Source organism: Takifugu flavidus, chromosome 7 (genome assembly GCF_003711565.1).
Source record: "Takifugu flavidus isolate HTHZ2018 chromosome 7, ASM371156v2, whole genome shotgun sequence".
NCBI lineage: Eukaryota > Metazoa > Chordata > Actinopteri > Tetraodontiformes > Tetraodontidae > Takifugu > Takifugu flavidus.
The window spans coordinates 5,021,524-5,038,658 of NC_079526.1; the positions used below are offsets into that span (position 1 = coordinate 5,021,524).

General features: G+C 43.4%; 4 protein-coding genes across 5 annotated transcripts in view; 2 read left to right on the forward strand and 2 right to left on the reverse strand.

Moving 5' to 3' along the window:
- Nucleotides 1–3,606, forward strand: part of tmed5 (transmembrane p24 trafficking protein 5) — a 110,208-nt gene extending 106,602 nt beyond the window's left edge. Inside the window, exon 5 of the transcript XR_008951490.1 lies at nucleotides 3,585–3,606. The gene's annotated coding sequence lies outside the window, so the exon portion shown is untranslated. The remainder of the gene's footprint in view (nucleotides 1–3,584) is intronic.
- On the reverse strand, nucleotides 3,210–7,359 carry LOC130529135 (flavin-containing monooxygenase 5-like). Of its 2 annotated transcripts, none has more exons than XM_057039086.1 (11): nucleotides 7,263–7,359; nucleotides 6,406–6,546; nucleotides 6,107–6,295; nucleotides 5,868–6,033; nucleotides 5,635–5,777; nucleotides 5,357–5,556; nucleotides 5,129–5,264; nucleotides 4,833–5,052; nucleotides 4,678–4,750; nucleotides 4,280–4,532; nucleotides 3,210–4,175 (listed from the first exon to the last, which is right to left on the reverse strand). In XM_057039086.1, the coding sequence occupies exons 2-11, from the start codon at nucleotides 6,535–6,537 to the stop codon at nucleotides 4,017–4,019; spliced, it is 1,671 nt and encodes a 556-aa protein (XP_056895066.1). In that variant the 5' UTR covers nucleotides 6,538–6,546; nucleotides 7,263–7,359; the 3' UTR covers nucleotides 3,210–4,016. The 2 variants fall into 2 exon arrangements, with proteins under 2 accessions (XP_056895066.1, XP_056895067.1); XM_057039087.1 differs by having other exon boundaries at nucleotides 6,107–6,291; nucleotides 6,402–6,546.
- Nucleotides 7,360–7,399: 40 nt separating this feature from the next.
- On the reverse strand, nucleotides 7,400–10,785 carry plpp6 (phospholipid phosphatase 6). Its single transcript, XM_057039135.1, has 2 exons — nucleotides 10,119–10,785; nucleotides 7,400–9,422 (listed from the first exon to the last, which is right to left on the reverse strand). Exons 1-2 carry the CDS (start codon nucleotides 10,612–10,614, stop codon nucleotides 9,064–9,066), a joined length of 855 nt encoding a protein of 284 aa, XP_056895115.1. The 5' UTR covers nucleotides 10,615–10,785; the 3' UTR covers nucleotides 7,400–9,063.
- A 720-nt stretch (nucleotides 10,786–11,505) lies between these two features.
- On the forward strand, nucleotides 11,506–15,095 carry prdx6 (peroxiredoxin 6). The gene is made up of 5 exons (XM_057039153.1): nucleotides 11,506–11,692; nucleotides 12,284–12,440; nucleotides 12,912–13,055; nucleotides 13,134–13,280; nucleotides 14,824–15,095. The coding sequence occupies exons 1-5, from the start codon at nucleotides 11,601–11,603 to the stop codon at nucleotides 14,947–14,949; spliced, it is 666 nt and encodes a 221-aa protein (XP_056895133.1). The 5' UTR covers nucleotides 11,506–11,600; the 3' UTR covers nucleotides 14,950–15,095.
- Nucleotides 15,096–17,135: the final 2,040 nt, after the last annotated feature.

Here is a 17,135-nt window from a genome sequence, read left to right on the forward strand (position 1 = left end):
TGATCACATTTGCATGAAGAATGGGATCTGGCCACCTGGGAAAACAATGGAAAAGAAGAACTCTACCAACACCGAATGGGACTGGAGGAAGAGGACGAGGCCATCCCAGCAGGGGATCTGGATTAGATTGCATGAACATTGTGAATTTGCATGTGTGTTACTATAAAAGACTGGGCCAAGGGATAGTTAGGTTGTCAGACTTCATGCCCTGACAATTAACTCTGTTGTTGCTAGGGTTATGAACTGGCCCGGAGCTCTGTAATATTTGTGTCTGGAATTGGTTCTATTGTTAAATACATTTTGAAATTGGTACTTTTCTTCTCGAAGTCTTCATTCAAAGAACACGCGGATCGGCAGCTACATTTGAAAGGTATCGCGATCCAACACTGTACATCTCCACTGCAGGAACCTCCCTTAAAGGGTCATTTAGAGGAATTTTTCAGGGCCCTAAATGAGTCCTTGCTCCAGGGTAGTTACTTAGTCTCGCAGATAACGCATCTCCTATTGTTTATAGCATTCACTGCCATGTATACAAACACACAAACCAGAAATGTTGCACCCACCTCAGCTCATGATGATTGCATAGTTATTGAAACTTGTAATGTTATCAAGGAGCCCTACTTTGCAGTGGAGATCACCTTGATCACCGTGAGGGCCAAGTGAGGGAAATAGTTCATGTACAGTTTCTGCCTCCAGTATAGTTGAAATGTACCTAGTGAATTTAGGACTTGATTGTCAGAACATTCAGCATCTGGAATCAGCCAACATCAGAATCAGTCAGGCATATGAACCAGGTCATGCATAAAAACCATGTTAAATGTCAAATTATTTATTTATGTAGTCATTTACCTTACAACGGGTGGTAGGGCACTCTGTGTAAAGAAAGTATAGTGTTGTTGTTGGCAATTAATATGTCAAGGCTTTTAAAGTTATATGTATTTTTTTTCTTAGAAAAATTGTTTTATTCATTGAGCCTTGCAAATCATTTGTCAGTGCCATGTGATTAAAAACCACAGAGTCAACACCCAGAAAATGTCCAACTGGGCAATGCTTCAGAAATTGGGTTTATAAGTTACTTTGAGTAGTATTGAAAATGTGTACTTTGCACTCTTGATGTGTTGTTGCGTGCATTTTGTTGGTTTTGTTGCCCTGCTTTATTTACCTAATCTAACAAGTTAAATTTGCCCAAGCTCAAGCATACAGTCTGGGGTCGGTCCGATTTGAAGTATTTTCAGAAGTATTTTCAGAAACCAAGCAGGCAACTCCAGAGTGGAGCAGCTGACCATGCCCTTGCTGTGTTTGATGTGGAAGACCTCATATGAAAAAGTGGAGTACCATTGGTTGCCAAAGCCACCAACATTATGTGAACTATACTGGGCGATTTTTTGAAGTCGCGGTCAATGAACCAGAACTGGAATAAAAGTTTGCACTGCTGACCTGAAAAAAAGGGAATTTTCCACGAATCAATCGAAAAAAATTCAATAATAACAGGGGAACAATTCAAGGTGATAGGGATGAAGGCTGACCGTGGTGGTGTTAGAGGGAAAAGAAACTCCAAAGCCCGTGAACTGCATACCAAACTAAAAGACATGTGAAAAACACCACCAACAGGAGAGGGTTCCTACCTCAGGCCACAAAATGTGTCCAAAAGAAACAGAATTAAAACAAGCCACCTCAAATCAATTCATCTTTTTTTATACAGCGCTCTAAAACAACCATAGCTGAAACAAGTGGTTGGACATAGTCGGGGGGGGGAGTCAATCACAGCTGCATATGGGTGATGGCAAGATGCACTCCCGAATGAGGTGCCAGCTAATGTGAGCATTTGGGGGTTCGGGATCTTGCTCCAGGGTAAATCGGCTGAGCCTTAGCACCTCCCCCCACTACCAGAACACCTTTCATGTTTTGTCTGCACTGGGGCTTGAAATAATTAATTGATTGATGGACAGTGAGGAGGTCTGTCTGATGCTACACTAATCCAGCCAAGATGTGTTGAAGGCATGGATTAATAAGGTTAATAAGGGGTCATAAGGTACATCGTGAAAGGTTTTTCCAAAAATAAAACCTTAGATTCAGACCAGACATACACCTACAAAACAGATATACAAATCTACATCAGTATCTACTGTATATCTCCATGCATAGTAGCAGCAGGTGGATGCTGCAGCCTTCTGCAGATGGAACTGGATTTAATGCATATCGAGTCATAGCTCTGCCGCTTTACAAGCTGAGCACGCTACTAGAGTGGACTCCAGGGAGCCACTCTTAGAAACTGAAAACAAAGGTGCTCACATTACCCAACAGAAGAAAAATTGGAGACAAAAGACTGAAGAAGATATCAAGAGAACCACGGTATTGGTGGCACTGTTTAAAAAAGCCATACACGAGGCTATGTGGACTACAGTATAGAATAGGCTGGAGAATGCTATAGGTCTATCTCTGATTGGGCGTCAGTAGTTTAGAAAATAAATTACTGGAGAAAGACAAAACAGTAAATCACCAACAGACAAACTGTAAAAAAAAATAGCACAATTACAGCTTGGAGAACTTCAAGGAAAGAACAAGGTACCAAGTGGCGGTACTTACCACAGGGGTGAGGGGTACGATAAACTTTGAAGAACTGCTTAGCTTAACAAAAAAAATTGACAGGGCATGATGACCTATTGTTATCGCAACTAATTGGCCAATGTTCTGCTTAGTGTGCGGTTGGTCTGTTATCTCACAAAGACACACATTGAGACTGTAACTGACTTGGGATGATCTTCGACCTTTTTCAGAACGCAGTTATGGCCAATACTTGGTGTTCGAGAAGGAAGCCGTATGACATCCCCTGAGGTCAGAGCAAGGATTTCTCCTGTTGCGTTAGCGATAAGCCACTGCTGACGACCACCATGGATGGTCACTTTTGTCCAGCCTTGTTATTGGTTGCCACTTTCCTTCATAATTGCACGCACTTGGTGTGTTAGGGGTATTTAGGTGTCTGCTTGATCTGGGGTTGGGTCTTCAGAACCCTTTATGTTGTTGAAAATCATCTAGGCACACTCCTCCTTAGGTGGCTTTTTGATGACTAGATATATGGTAGAGATAGTTCTAGATCTCTACAAGACCATAGAACATGTCATGTACTGCTTTGGGCAACATGTTTATACTTTATCCACAGAACCTGTGAATGGTGATTTTTTTCTGTGGGTGTAAATAATATACAGACATCATTTTTTATTGTAAACTTTTAATATCATTACGATTATTAGTCACATTTACTTTTTGCTTTCTTGGATCCAACACAGGTGGAAAACCCAAAGACAGAATATATTAATGCTGGAAAACCAGTCCACATTCTTTGTGACTAACAGTTAAATATTTACCGGTAACCCATAACTATGTTTGCTCCTAATGTTTGATGATCTAGTGATCTGTCCATGTAAATTATATATGAATATATATATATATATATATATATATATATATATATATATATATATATATATGTCATATGAAAAAGCTTACATACCACAGAAATCAACAGCCCCACTGCTGCTGTTGCCAGAGCTGGGATCAAGGGTTGCCTTTCCTTATTTCATCAGAATCAGAGTACTTTATTGATCCTAAAGGGGTCAATAAAGGGATCAATAAAGTACTCTGATTCTGATGAAATAAGGAAAGGCAACCCTTGATCCCAGCTCTGGCAACAGCAGCAGTGGGGTTTGTGTGTAGTCTGTCTGTCTGTCTGTCTGTCTGTCTGTCTGTCTGTCTGTCTGTCTGTCTGTCTGTCTGCCTGCCTGCCTGCCTGCCTGCCTGTCTGTCTGTCTGCCTGCCCGTCTGCCTGCCCGTCTGCCTGTCCGTGCATCTGTCCATCCCTATGTCTGTCTGTCAGCACCATCTAGACACGAGGTGGGTAAATGTATAAGTCTGGGTTTTGTCATTTATCATTTGTGGCTCACAACAACAGAGAAAATCAGTCTGATTAATATGATTAGCTTTAATAAGATGACAGTTATATTGTTCATGTACTTATCCTACATAAGTGAGCTTGTCTGCATGTGGATCTTGGTCAAAAGGTTGGGGATGGTATCTGGGTAACGAACATGGATGTAATAGATGGAAGCTGTTCCGGCTGAGATGATCAGGCTGAAGATTAAAAGGCGGCCGGCAACGGAAGGTTCTGGCTCCTTCACCTGCAAACAATACGAGGAGGAAGAGATGTTAATTCAGTTTATGCCTTTCCCTTACAGTGCAGATTTATTATTTTAAGTCCTAAATTATAATGGTAGGGTCCGACCTGTCTGGTTTTCAGGGCCTGGTACATGCGATCAAATTGGGTGAAGACTGCCCTGCGGGCTCCATCCCATTTCCCAGGGCCCATCAGCCGGTACTGGTAAGCTGTCACAGGCCCCCACAGAACCTTCTTAAACAGTGAGTAATCTGTGAGTAAAAGTCTGAGGAGACTGGGTCGCACCCCAATCTCTCCGGCAATGTCATCCATGTAGGAAACAAAGTCCACTTGAAGGGGGGCCTGGTTTGACACAATGTAGCTGCGGAGAGGAACAAGCCGAAGTTAATGTACGATGTCAGCAGTGACCTCATGGAAAAGCTGCATTTGCATTATGTTTTATTAAATTTAGCTTTTCAAAAAGTGTAAATAGCAAATAATCATGCAAAGGAAAACTTGAGGCTGACTTTTTCTCAATGTCCTTGGTGTCCTTCTCAATAGCTTTTATCATAGTTTGGGTCGAGGGAAGTTTATTGAGTCCTGAAAAGATGGGAAGACAGAGAGAAATAATTACCGGTACACAGATGTGATTGGAAACTATCCAAGTGTTGGACAGCCTCACCTTTGAAGACACGAGCGACCCAGCGGGCCTGCATCTCAGCTTGGGGCATGATGGCTCCTAGGGCATGGACAAAGCCCACAATAGCCAGAGTTGGGTGCTCCAGATTTGGAGGGAAAACGTGCTTGTACAGACCCAGACGGTGGCCTGACCTGTACATGGTGTTGTTTGGCAGGTAAGGAAAATCGTAGTTGTAACCTGTGGCAAATACAATCGTGTCCACCTGCGAGAAGAAGGTGCAAGATGATCTTAAACAATGTTTCAAATGACAAATATTTAAGAAAAGGAATTCATCTGACCTTCTCTACAGTGCTGCCATCAGTAAATACCACGGTGGAGCCGTTGATCTCTTTTACATTCGGTTTGATAATGACTGATCCAGACAAAATCTTCAAAGGCAGATCATCGTTGATCACTGGAATCTTACTGAAGAGTCTAATCAGACGGCAGAACAAGGCACAGATTTGCCAAGTGATATTTGCATGCAACATTATTCTTTGTAACACTTCAGCACCCATAAGCAGTACCTGTGTGTAGGCTTGATGGCATACATGGTGTGGTCGTACATGGCGTTGAGTTTGCCCTCCCCGAACCAGTTGAAGAAATTGATGGGAAACAGCTGGAATAAGATGTGGACAAACCGCGTGTTGTACTTCATGTCCACTGGCAGGCCGTTATCGGAAACCTGACGGATGACCCAGGCCCCACCACGAGTGCTCATGTACACCTGTGGAACAGGAGCGAGACGCACGCATCGGTCAACATGAGGAAGGATGGGAAATCAGTGAAAATGAAATGCTCCAACCTGCTTGGCCACTCTGCTGGTCTCCACAGCGATGTCACCTCCAGAGTTACCAATGCCGATGACTACCACCCTCTTCCCGTACATGTCTTCAGGTCCCTTGTAGTCCCAGCTGTGAAAGTATTTCCCCTCGAAGGTCTCAATTCCTTCAGAATATTTAAACTTATTGGTTATCCTGTGGTGCTGCTACTAGCGCCCTGTGCTGATCTAAAAGCCAGATTACGCTAAGTGGTTACCTGGGAAATCTTTGAGTGGCATGTTAGGGTAGCTGTAGTGGCCCGAGCAGCAAATCACTGCATCGAAGATATGCTTCTGCTCCTCTCCATCTCTTTTCTCAACCACCACTTCCCAGTTACCGGTGCGTGAGAAATCTGCCATCTGCTTCACACTCTTCACCAAGGTCTGGAGTTGTCAATAAAGTGGTTTTTAAATACCGTTGCAAGGACCATTCCTCATTGCGCAGTGTGGGTGTTACCTGGAAGTGAATGTGCTGTGTCAGTTTAAAGTGCTCTGCATACGTCCTAAAGTAATCCAGGATTTTGGAGTGATGCATGTAGTTGGGATAATTGGCGGGAATGGGGAAGTCACTGTAGGACATCATCTCCTTGGAAATATTGATGGTGAGGGAACGGTAGATACTGGCTCTGTTTGGCTCTGACACTTCCTGCAGAGAATGCCAGTGAAGAGAATATCACAGAAGGTTGTTGGTTGATAGAGAGGGACTGGCTACTTCTCATGAACGGGTAGCCTTTTTTCCTCTATTTTTTTACTTGCCTTAAATCTCCATAGTCCTCCCAGATCATCGCCGCTTTCAAAGCACGTTGGCACCAAGCCCTCCTCCAGACAAGCCTTAATGGCTGTTAACCCCGCGGGCCCTGCACCGATTATCGCGACTTTGCAAACCATGGTGGAGCTCTACAAACAATGCAGAAAATGGCTACTTATGCTGTTCACCATAAAAGTCACCACTTCAGAAACATTGCTCATTGGAACATGGTCTGTGTGTCATTTAATTTATAAACTTTAAATTACAGAGTTGATAGCAGGATTATGTTAATTATTTATTACATTTCAATATTCTTCAAAATCAGAACAATATATTTGATACCTTAACATTAGCTGCCACTTCATTGTGACTTTTTGGATATTTTTTTTCTTTCGTATAGAATAAATGACAGGATGCTTGCTTAGTCATTCTTCTTGTATAATAAGAGCCTTCTCAGTTTTTTGACGTGTTGATCTCATTATAACCCGAGAACTGCTTGATATAAATCTTCAAGCACAACTCTGGTCTCAGCTCACAAACGTTAAAAACATTTTAGATCATCCACAAAGCATTTTGCAAGAGGCAAATAATTGCCTGAGCGATAATTATTCTCGTTATATAGAATAAAATAACCTGTTAACTGTTTCACTTCACAGTCTTGGTATCCCACCAATGAGGAATTAACAAACCCTTTGGTCAGTTAGTTTGATAAAGATGCTGATCTTTCTTGCAAATTTTAAGGTGGATGATGAAAAAATATACACCCAATTCTGCAAGCTTCCAAATCTCGCCCAATTAGTGCAAATATTCTTAGAATATTTAAAACAAAAAGCTGTGAAATAGTTCAGAGTGACATCAGCCTTACCTCCTACCTTTCTGTGGTTTTCTGAGGACAGACGGGAGCACTGCTCCCTTTTATCAAATCAATATTCACCACCTTCCTTGCCTAAAAATGGGATCCAATGGGATTCTGTTATGCAAAGAGAGGGTAAAACCCACTGGTGTGTTTTCGCTCTAAATGCCATTTAATTATAAAACACCTACAATCAGAGCACCAATGAGTAAACCTGTTACAGCACATAGAAGAGAATAATTCACATACACAGGCATGTTCATTAAGAATAAACAAAAACAGCTCATCATTTAAAGTAATCAACAGGTAAAAGAGTGCAGAGATGTTTGCTGGTAATGTTTAAATCTGCTGTTAATTCACAGTGAGAAATGTGAATCCATATAATCCTATTAGGCAAATAAAAAAAATATTGGTCACAAATTCACAATTAAGATATGCAACAAGGGGAATGACATACAATGAATTTTGCAAATGGAGGTTCTGCCCACGGCAAGATCACCGAGCTAATATTGCAGCAGAGCAGATAAGAGTTCAATAAAACAGTCTGTACCAGAAATCTGGCTATTACAACCCTCGTTCCAAAAATAACAGGCGACTGTGTCAGTTATGCCACGCAGATCTGGTATCGGTTGTCACAAACATGGGGGATTGTCTGTTATAGTTACAATCTATAAGACTAAAAGTGCCACTTGGTGACCAAGACTGATGAAAATATAAGCAGTGACTGCCAAAGAAGTGGCCATGCTACTTTTTTTGTTTAGTAGACAAGCTAAAATGTAGAGTAGACCGTTTGCCTTTTGCTTCTTTCAGAAGTCCACTGCTCTGTTGTTTTATTTCAATCTGCAGTAAGTTACGGTATTAGCCTTTATATACGTACTAAACTCGTGAGATTGAACATTAAATACAGTCTTTTTGTGCCGAATGAACGCTTTGGATCGTTATTTGAAAACTTGGAAGAGCATTTTGTCTTAATCTATTTGGTATTTTACAAACTGCCTCAGCTTTTAGTAAATTGGAGGTTAAATGTCAGAGAGAGGCTCGGTGCTGGATAAATGTTACAATCAGAAGCTCCAGCCCAGGTGCATATCAACAGTCAAAACAGTCTACATTCTTTCTGTCAAAGAAGACAATAGTTACACGGAAACACCTTTACACAGAAATCAAAGCAAGTTCACATATTCCCATGATAATAGAAAATGTGTGTGTTGTGTTGTGTGTAAAAAGTGAGAGGCAACCTGCCCTTATTTCACTCCCAAATCTGTTCTCTGTTTTATGTACATGTCCGCAGCCTCGGTGGCAATATGAAAGTCCAACTAAAACAAACAAACCCGCTGTTATAACATCAAGAAATGTTAGATTTAGACATTTATGCTTCAAGCATAAAACCCAAACTCTTAGTGATTCTGACTGACACCAAACATGATGTCTCTGAAGAAAATGAAAATGATTATTTTCTATTTCCACTTGTTAATTTTAAACACCCTGGCCAACTGGTTAATGCTACTTTTATTTTATTTTTTTCTTTTAAGCCTTGTGACCCAGAAACCCCACCATTTCTGTTCCAGGACTGGAGCCAAAACGGCAACGGCTCCGTGAGAAGTTTAAACTCAGACGAATTAGTGCCGCTCCCATATGAGATATGATCTGGGTGTGTTTGAGTTTGTGATTCAGAAGTTAATCTGTTTTAAAAATCAATTCATAGTTTAGAATGATTTAGACAAAAATACATCAATTTAACCTTGACCGTAAAATCCACAGGAGTGAAGTTTTCTCTGGACTATAGACTATAATAGCCAATAGATCATTCCTGTACTTATGTTAACTGTCCCAGGAGGGTTTGAGGGGAGAGCCACAGCATCTCCACCAGATTATACTGGCAATATCCCATCCAGAACCCAAACATCACGTCAGTCACATTGTGTCTGCCCAGCAGCACTCGACTCAGGCCCACCAGGCCCGTCCACAGCAGGACAAGGACCCTCAGCGGCGCTGCCAGCACCAAATGAGCCAGGAGGAACCGTCCACACATGGCTGCACGGGTGGCGTGGCCTGAAGGGAAGGAGTAGCGGTCCACGGAAACGGTGGCGAACATGTCCATGCGGTTGTACGTCGGCCGGGGTCGGCGAACCACGCCTTTAACCATGGCAACCAGGACAAGATCCAGCAACAATCCTGGAAAGCAGGAAGGGGACAATGTTTACTTTATGTATAGCTCGGCAAATAAAATTAATATATTTGGATTTTCTGTCGTATTTGACCAAATTTAGGTGTTTAGTGTCTGAATGTTAGGAAATATGGGATTCAACAAACATTGTTTAAGTGATTTTAATTCACATTTGACAATTTGCTAGTCTATTGTTTATAAAAGATAACCTTTTCAATGAACCTTATAGATGGAATTGTGCACATTTTAGAAGCAGTATGGAGGAGAACTTATCGACCTTTGTCATTTATCCAGATAACGTTACTCAAGACTTGAAGTTTCATAATGTAATTTTAAAAAAAATCTCTCATCAATTAATAACATGTTCATTCATGTTAAGATCTTATATCATTTGAAACTTCTCAGTGCTTAGGAGAGCTGAACACCTATTGGCACGAGTAATGCTTGATAGAAATCCTCCATGGCATCATTGGTGAACCAGGAGAGTCACGCCACAAACCATGGCATCATTTTGTGCTGATCACAAACCAGTTTAGGTAACTAGAAAAACAGTACAAAAGAATTTAGGTGACTCCTCTGTTGATGGCCAACAAACAGACACAAAGGAATGACAGCTGACTGATGCATATCAGCAGTTTTCGTAGAGACATATAGTAAATAAACTCCTCGCTGTGGTAACCATCTCTAGAGGATGCAGGATTTACCTATGAGGAGGTTCAGCATCACTTCCTGGCCCGCAACAGTGTCACTCTTGTACAGACAGTAGGCAGTGCCAGCCAGCCAAGGGACGCCGTGTCCAGATATCTCAATCAGCTTCATCAGAGGTCGGACGCTCCCCCAGGACGAGTCCTCGCAGGCACAGACCCCCATCCGCTTAGAAAGCCACAGGTCGACGGCGAGAAGAGAGCTGAGCGCGACGCCCAGGAAAGTGGGGTTTAGCCGTATGCCATCCTCGTCTGACAGCCCCTGACCACTCGCCGAGCCCGTGGAGGAGCTGGAGCCCCGTCGACGAGTGGGGCTCTCCGAGGCTCGGAGACGGGCGGTGGTCGGGTCGGATCCCTGCCGCTGGAGCAGGTGCGACTGTGGTGACGGACGGTTCAGCGGCTTCGTCAGCGGCATGAAGTCGCAGCGGCCGCCGGTACCTCCAAGCACCGGGCTTCCACCGCTACGATTTGGATTTTTAGCTTTAGGAGAGGGCATTTTATCAGTCTGCTCACAGGCCGGACAGCTTAGTGTAGTTTATCGCAGAGGTAAATGTGCAATTGTGCACGCTAATATTCTTTCGGATTACTTGAAATATCCGTAATTCATTTCTACAACAGTCGCCAGAACTGATGCGCCATATTTGTTGCCGTGTTTGCAAAGCTTCATGGGAATTGGAGTTTTTCTCCCTCTTTTCCAAACAAAACACACGTGACTGTCCTCTTCTGGTGTTTTGGTGGAATTACAACTGCCAAATAACGCAAATTACTTACGCGAAATAAAACGATTAAAAGACAAACCCTTTTACACTACGGACGTTGTCCTTAGTGGAAAGTTCGACTGCAATCAATGACAGTGTCAATATATAAATGAACAATGACCCCAAATATACAAATCTCTAACAGCAGGTGAAAAATAATAGAACGTTGCTCACAAATCAAGTTATATATAACTGCTGGAGTTGATTATTTTATTTAGTTGAATAAGGAGAAAATATTTCATTCAGTTTCATTAATCTCCATGTCCCCCTATGTGTCCATATGTCAATACATTGGACTTTCAATGTGGATTTCAGTATATCTGCGGCTTTAAAAACATATGCAGCGCCATTTGCAGCCTTACATGTTTATAAACAATATAGCATCTTACACGAGAGAAATAATTAATACAAATTCACTGCATTTATTTCGTTTCCAAATAAAAATATTTTCCCCAATTTAATCCATTTTTAATTGTCTCCAAAAAAAGAATAATGAAAATAGTAAATCTAAAAGACGATCAACTGTAATCCTAAAATGCTTTCACGCCATAATTTAACGCCGTGTATATGTTACATGTATTAATTACTTTTTATTTGGAGCGCGTTGGGAACATAAAGGCTCTGATTGGATGAGGAGGCACACTTCCGGGTTCCTTCACGTGGTCCAGCCGGGTAAAGCCCAGCGCGTGAGTGTCTCGGGTCCTGTGTTGGAAAAAAAGCCACCATGCCTGGAATTCTGCTCGGAGACGAGTTCCCCAACTTCGAGGCGAACACAACCATCGGCAGGATCAAGTTCCACGACTTCCTGGGCAGCTCGTGAGTGCGCAGACCTTGGCTTTGTGACGTCATTATCATCTGGCGTGTTCTGCTTTGACAAACTGATAGAACTGTGCACGCGCCACAGTAACAACGAACCTTTTTTCGGATCTCCCCACTGATTACCTCTGATTTATTCTCTGTTTAAGGATTGATTATAAATTAGGCGTTTAATGTTGCGTAATTCTCCAGACTTCTGATCTGAGCGTGACGCACTTGGGTAAACAGGCTTGACGCAACAATATATAATAAATCTCTAAACTGCAACTAAGGAAAAGAGCAGACGCGATATGTTTGCGTTTATATATTTTATTAATACTATGTTTACCTGAACTTTGCAACTGGATTAAACGGAGACCTTCCTCACTGGGGTCGCATCATGTGAACCCAACTGTAAAGCTTTTGGTTATTCCTGCCCCAGATTTGCCATTTAAAAAAATAAAATAAAATAAAGTTCTGCAAGTTACAGGTTTTTTTTATTTTTTGGAAGGTCGCTTTGTCAGTGGCAGCTGCAAACGTGCATTGGCCTCACACCTGTGTGTAAAATGCTGACCCAACTCCTAAATGTTTCACGTGCACTCTCTCCTTCAGCTGGGGTATTCTCTTTTCCCACCCGAAGGACTTCACCCCTGTCTGCACCACAGAGCTGGCCCGAGCTGCCAAGCTCAGCGGCGAGTTCAAGAAGAGAGATGTGAAGATGATCGCTTTGTCCGTCGACAGTGTTGAGGATCACTGCAGCTGGAGCAAGGTCTCACACACACACACACACACACACACACACACACACACACACACACACACACACACACACACACACACACACACACACACACACACACTGCCAGTTAGCTTAAACCAGCCTGAAAACATGTAGAACTCTGGTGTTTATTACCTGCCTGAGTTTTAAAGCTGGGAGATAACCACACATTTAAGACCTATCTCTTTAATCTCTTGACCTCTTTTGAAAGAGTGTCATTAACACATTTTCCTATCACTTGACTAAGAATTTTTTTTTAATACAAACAAATAATCTATCTAAACTAAAGCATTAAAATATTCAATGCTGCGGCACTTTGTGTTGCAACAGACCTGCAACCGCAGTCTTGCGTAACCTGCAGCTCATTCGGTTTATTCATCACCATAAAGTTAAAAATTCCCATTTCCTGTGGAGTAACTCATCATCGTGACCCAGATGTGAACGTGTTTATTCTCCTTCCAGGATGTGATGGCCTTAAACACTGAGCCTGACAGTCCTCTGCCATACCCCATCATCGCTGATGATAAGAGGCATTTGTCTGTCCAGCTGGGCATGCTGGACCCCGATGAGCTGGATAAGGATGGAATCCCCCTCACGGCTCGCTGCGTAAGACCCACTCATAGCCATCGTGCATCGAGTCCGGGCTGCTCTTTGTCTCAAGTATGTGGACGTGTCCCACTTTAGGTGTTTGTGATTGGCCCGGACAAGAAGCTGAAGCTGTCCATCCTCTACCCCGCGACCACGGGAAGGAACTTCGACGAGCTGCTCCGCGTGATCGACTCCCTGCAGCTCACTGCGCAGAAGAAGGTGGCCACACCTGTAGATTGGAAGGTACATTTTAAAACTGTATTGAATATGTTGTGCTCTTTAATCATTACCTCAATGGGAGCTGTCATTCAATCACAAAGAGCTGTGCAAAGTTCACCACGACGGATTGCTTTCCACCAAAACATGACCTACAATGCTAACTGTGAGGCAACGGGTGCTCCATAAGGAGCAGCCTCCTTATGGAGGCGACTGGTGGACGCGTAGCCAACTGCTTCGTTAAACATCCACAGCAGTAACCTGCATTGCTCCCTCTCGAGCTTAGTCGGGTTGGAAGGGGCCGTTTTCAGGGTTCCCCGGCTGGTTCACTAAAGGTCGTTTACAGAAACGACCCTTTTGTCTCACTGGAAGGCAAGAATTTGGCCCAGTCTGAGCTCTCTGGATCAGGTTTTCAATGGTTTGCTCCACTCAGCTTTTCTTCAGCTGCAACCAGGATCTCTGTGCCAACACGGTGATGCACCGTCATGCTGTGCCGCCACGCTGAACTGTAGAGACGGCGGTGGACGGGTGGCGAGTCAGTCCTGGTTTTATCTCTTAGACTGCCTTTGTTATCATTACAGAAATTATACAGCAGTGCATTTGGGAAGAAAGTTCCACTGGATTTGGCTTCCTGGGCTGTAAAATATCAACGGAAACATGAATATATTGTATAAAAAGATGAATACGCAGGAGAATATTGCACTGAACAGAAAAGCAGTTTGAAATGCAGTGACAGGGTTGAAGAATTTCCATATTTTGCTCAGAACAATTGACAATTAAAAATATTGTCCACGTCGTTTGTGGGGTCAGGTGGATGTACGTGCCAAGCACTTCAGGGTGGGTGTGAGTGCAGCAGGGCAGAAGTCATTCAGGCCTGGGGTGGCTGGTTCCTTGGGTACTGAATTCTTCCAGCTATTCCCCTTTCTCGTGGATCTCCATACAGCGGTGGTTTCAGTCCTGAGCCTGCTCATCACTGTTGGGTGGCTTCCCTGGCAGCAGTGTTGTTGAGCACTTCAACCCTCGACGTGGACTTGAGAGGGAAAAGGTGTGTCTTTGTAATCGGTGCCAGTCAGGTGTTGCTAGGGTCATGGATGAAGCCCTGGATGGAACCCTGATGACACAGCTCAGATGGTTCCTCACTGACAAGAGTGCCACCGTGTAAGTGGATTAGAAGGCAGCATTGTGTTCAGACTAGACTCTTGTCTAAGCGTCCTTTAGGTGCTTGGCCTGTCGGTTACTTTAAATCGTATCAGTTTCTGGGGAACCTCCCAGCTCATTGTTCTTCGAGGTCAATCGGCACAACAGTTGGAGTGTTGAAACTGGATGATGACTGAGAACCTTCAGGGACACACTCGGTACACCACATCACAATAGTTCTTAGAATCTGGAACTGTTCATGTGCGCCATAGTAACTCGAACGTTTGTATGAACGACTTCAGCACCTTGTCTTTATTTATTTTGCTGTACTACATTTTCATCAGTATCAGAGTTGCAGGAAAAAAATGGCTCCTTTTACATTCACAAAGATGCGTCCCAACAGCAAGTGATGCTCTGCTCTTCTCTCTTTCAGCCAGGTGACAAGGTCATGGTCATCCCCTCGCTCTCAGACGCTGAAGCTGCTGCTCTCTTTCCCAGCGGCGTGACCACTAAACCCATGCCTTCCGGGAAGTCGTACCTGCGCTACACCCAGCCCTGAATCATCACTCTTGAATTGATCTGACGCGTTGATGGGTTAAATATAGAGCTAACAATGGGCAACTTGGCTAGGTGGTTTGTTTTTTTGCTTTTCTCAAGTTGTACAACATTTCATTCTAGCAGGATTCATTAAAGAGCTGTATTCCAGTGCCTTGTTTACCTCCTTATAATAAACACACGCACACAGGTCTATGGTCTCGTCTCTGCTGTAGGAAGAACCTTTTGTACGTTCTTTCCCCTGTCGTGAGTGGTCGTGCCACTGGGTGTCCTCCGAGCTCCTTTTTACTTAAATAAAGATTTCCATAGTTGTCGCAGGACCATCTCTGGTCAGTAGGTGGCAGTATTTGCTCAACTGGAGATCTGCTGGCGGCTCCTGTTTTGACGGTGGTGCCACATGGCTGGTCATGAGTAGTATTTACATTTCTCATTAATTAAACATGGGACTGTCCACATTAACTTGATGTGGTCTTGCATCAGTGCTGCTGAGGCAGATTTGTCGGATCCACGGAGGCTTACTAAACCTTTTTATTTTCTTTTTGTGCCAGCTCAGCTCAGACTAATGCCTCTAAATGTCTTAATGCACCATTGATTGGTCTTTTTAATTGATTGGTCTGTCTTTTGCATCCAGGGTTTTTAAATGTCATGATCCAGCTGTATACCTGAGAGTGTAGGTGGGGGAATCAACAGGGTCTCTTCGATGGCTTCCACGAATAACGACACATTTTTTAAAAACTGGGCTCCACTGAGGACACGCTTTGTGGTAGCGTCAATTTGAGAATAAACTGACCTCATCAATGTTTTCCACCAGTAAAAAACGGCGTTATCACGTTCAACAGATAATGGTTTGCTGATCCTGGGCCTTAACCTCTGTTTATTAGCATGCAGATCCTTGGAACAGAATGCTTACGCTACATGACCTTCACCCCTAAAAGGTTCCTCTGGTTATGCTACAATTCTTCACTGACGTCGCAGAAATTCAAACAATTCTAAATATTTCCCCGTTTTTCAAGCAGCCTCCTCTGCACGGCGCTTAAACCTCAGCACCAGAGGCAGATGTTCTGCTGTCCGCTAAAGGGTAAAAAATATACCATCGTAACTTCTTTTTTAGGATATTCTAATCAAGTAAATGGGCTCTTATAGTGAAAACCTGGAGAACAAATTTCAACCTTCAGCCATATTCTAAAATATGAACTGTTGTGAATTCAGGAGGGCGGTTCTCATGGTTCCCTTATTAGTCCTATAAAAGATGAGAATGTTTCTGATAAAATGTTGTGTTTGAAACGATCCACGGACTTCTCCTTGATAACCTTTGCTCCTCTGGAAGGGGCCCAGTTAAGCTGCTCCAGTTAGCGAGTGTACTTCTGAGAGAACATCAACCGTTTTGCAAGACCTTTAATTTAATGCACAATTGCCCCTCATTTTAATCCTAATTTTGAGTTAGGTCTCCGCTGCGGAGAAGCTGGCAACGTCAGTGTGGCATCAGGTTTCACGCCGAGTGATTCGACCCTCCAAACCAACCGGTATTAATGACTTTGACCATTCCAGAGGTGAAACACTGATCTCCTGAACACATGTGCCGATGCACGCCCTCGCTGTGAGTCAGAGGAATGACTGAGGTCAAAGAGAAAAGAAGGGATTCCCTTAAAGCGAAGAGGGAGACGGAGAGCGTGCAGAGCCAGATAAAAAATCCCCCCCACACACACACACACACACCCCTTTCACTTTTGACATGCACACAATGTGAATTGGAATGTTGTCTTTTCAGTCAGGCGCTCACTTTATAGCCCGCTCAGTACGTGTTTCTTAGAGAGAGAAGAAAGAACAACAGTAGATGCTTGTTTCTCAACTGCACCCTGAAAGAAAACACCAGGTAAACCTGCCCCCCCCCCCCCCCCATTATCTGCCTTTTCTCTCTTTTCCTTCTCTGGTGACTGTTGAGTCCTCAGGACTCGTCCAAAATAACACCCACGCAGGCATGGCCATGCGATCAAATGCATTTCTCACATTCCAGACTACAATAGTCTGTGCCAGAGAATGAGAAGCACTCCGGGTGTCAGACGCTGGCTTAATTGCCTGGTACCAACCAATGCCCCCCACCTAACCCCCCCCTTCATGTGTCACCTCTCACTTTTTGGCCACCGAGCCAACTTGGCCCACATCGTCTCAGTAACACTGGGACATGTAACG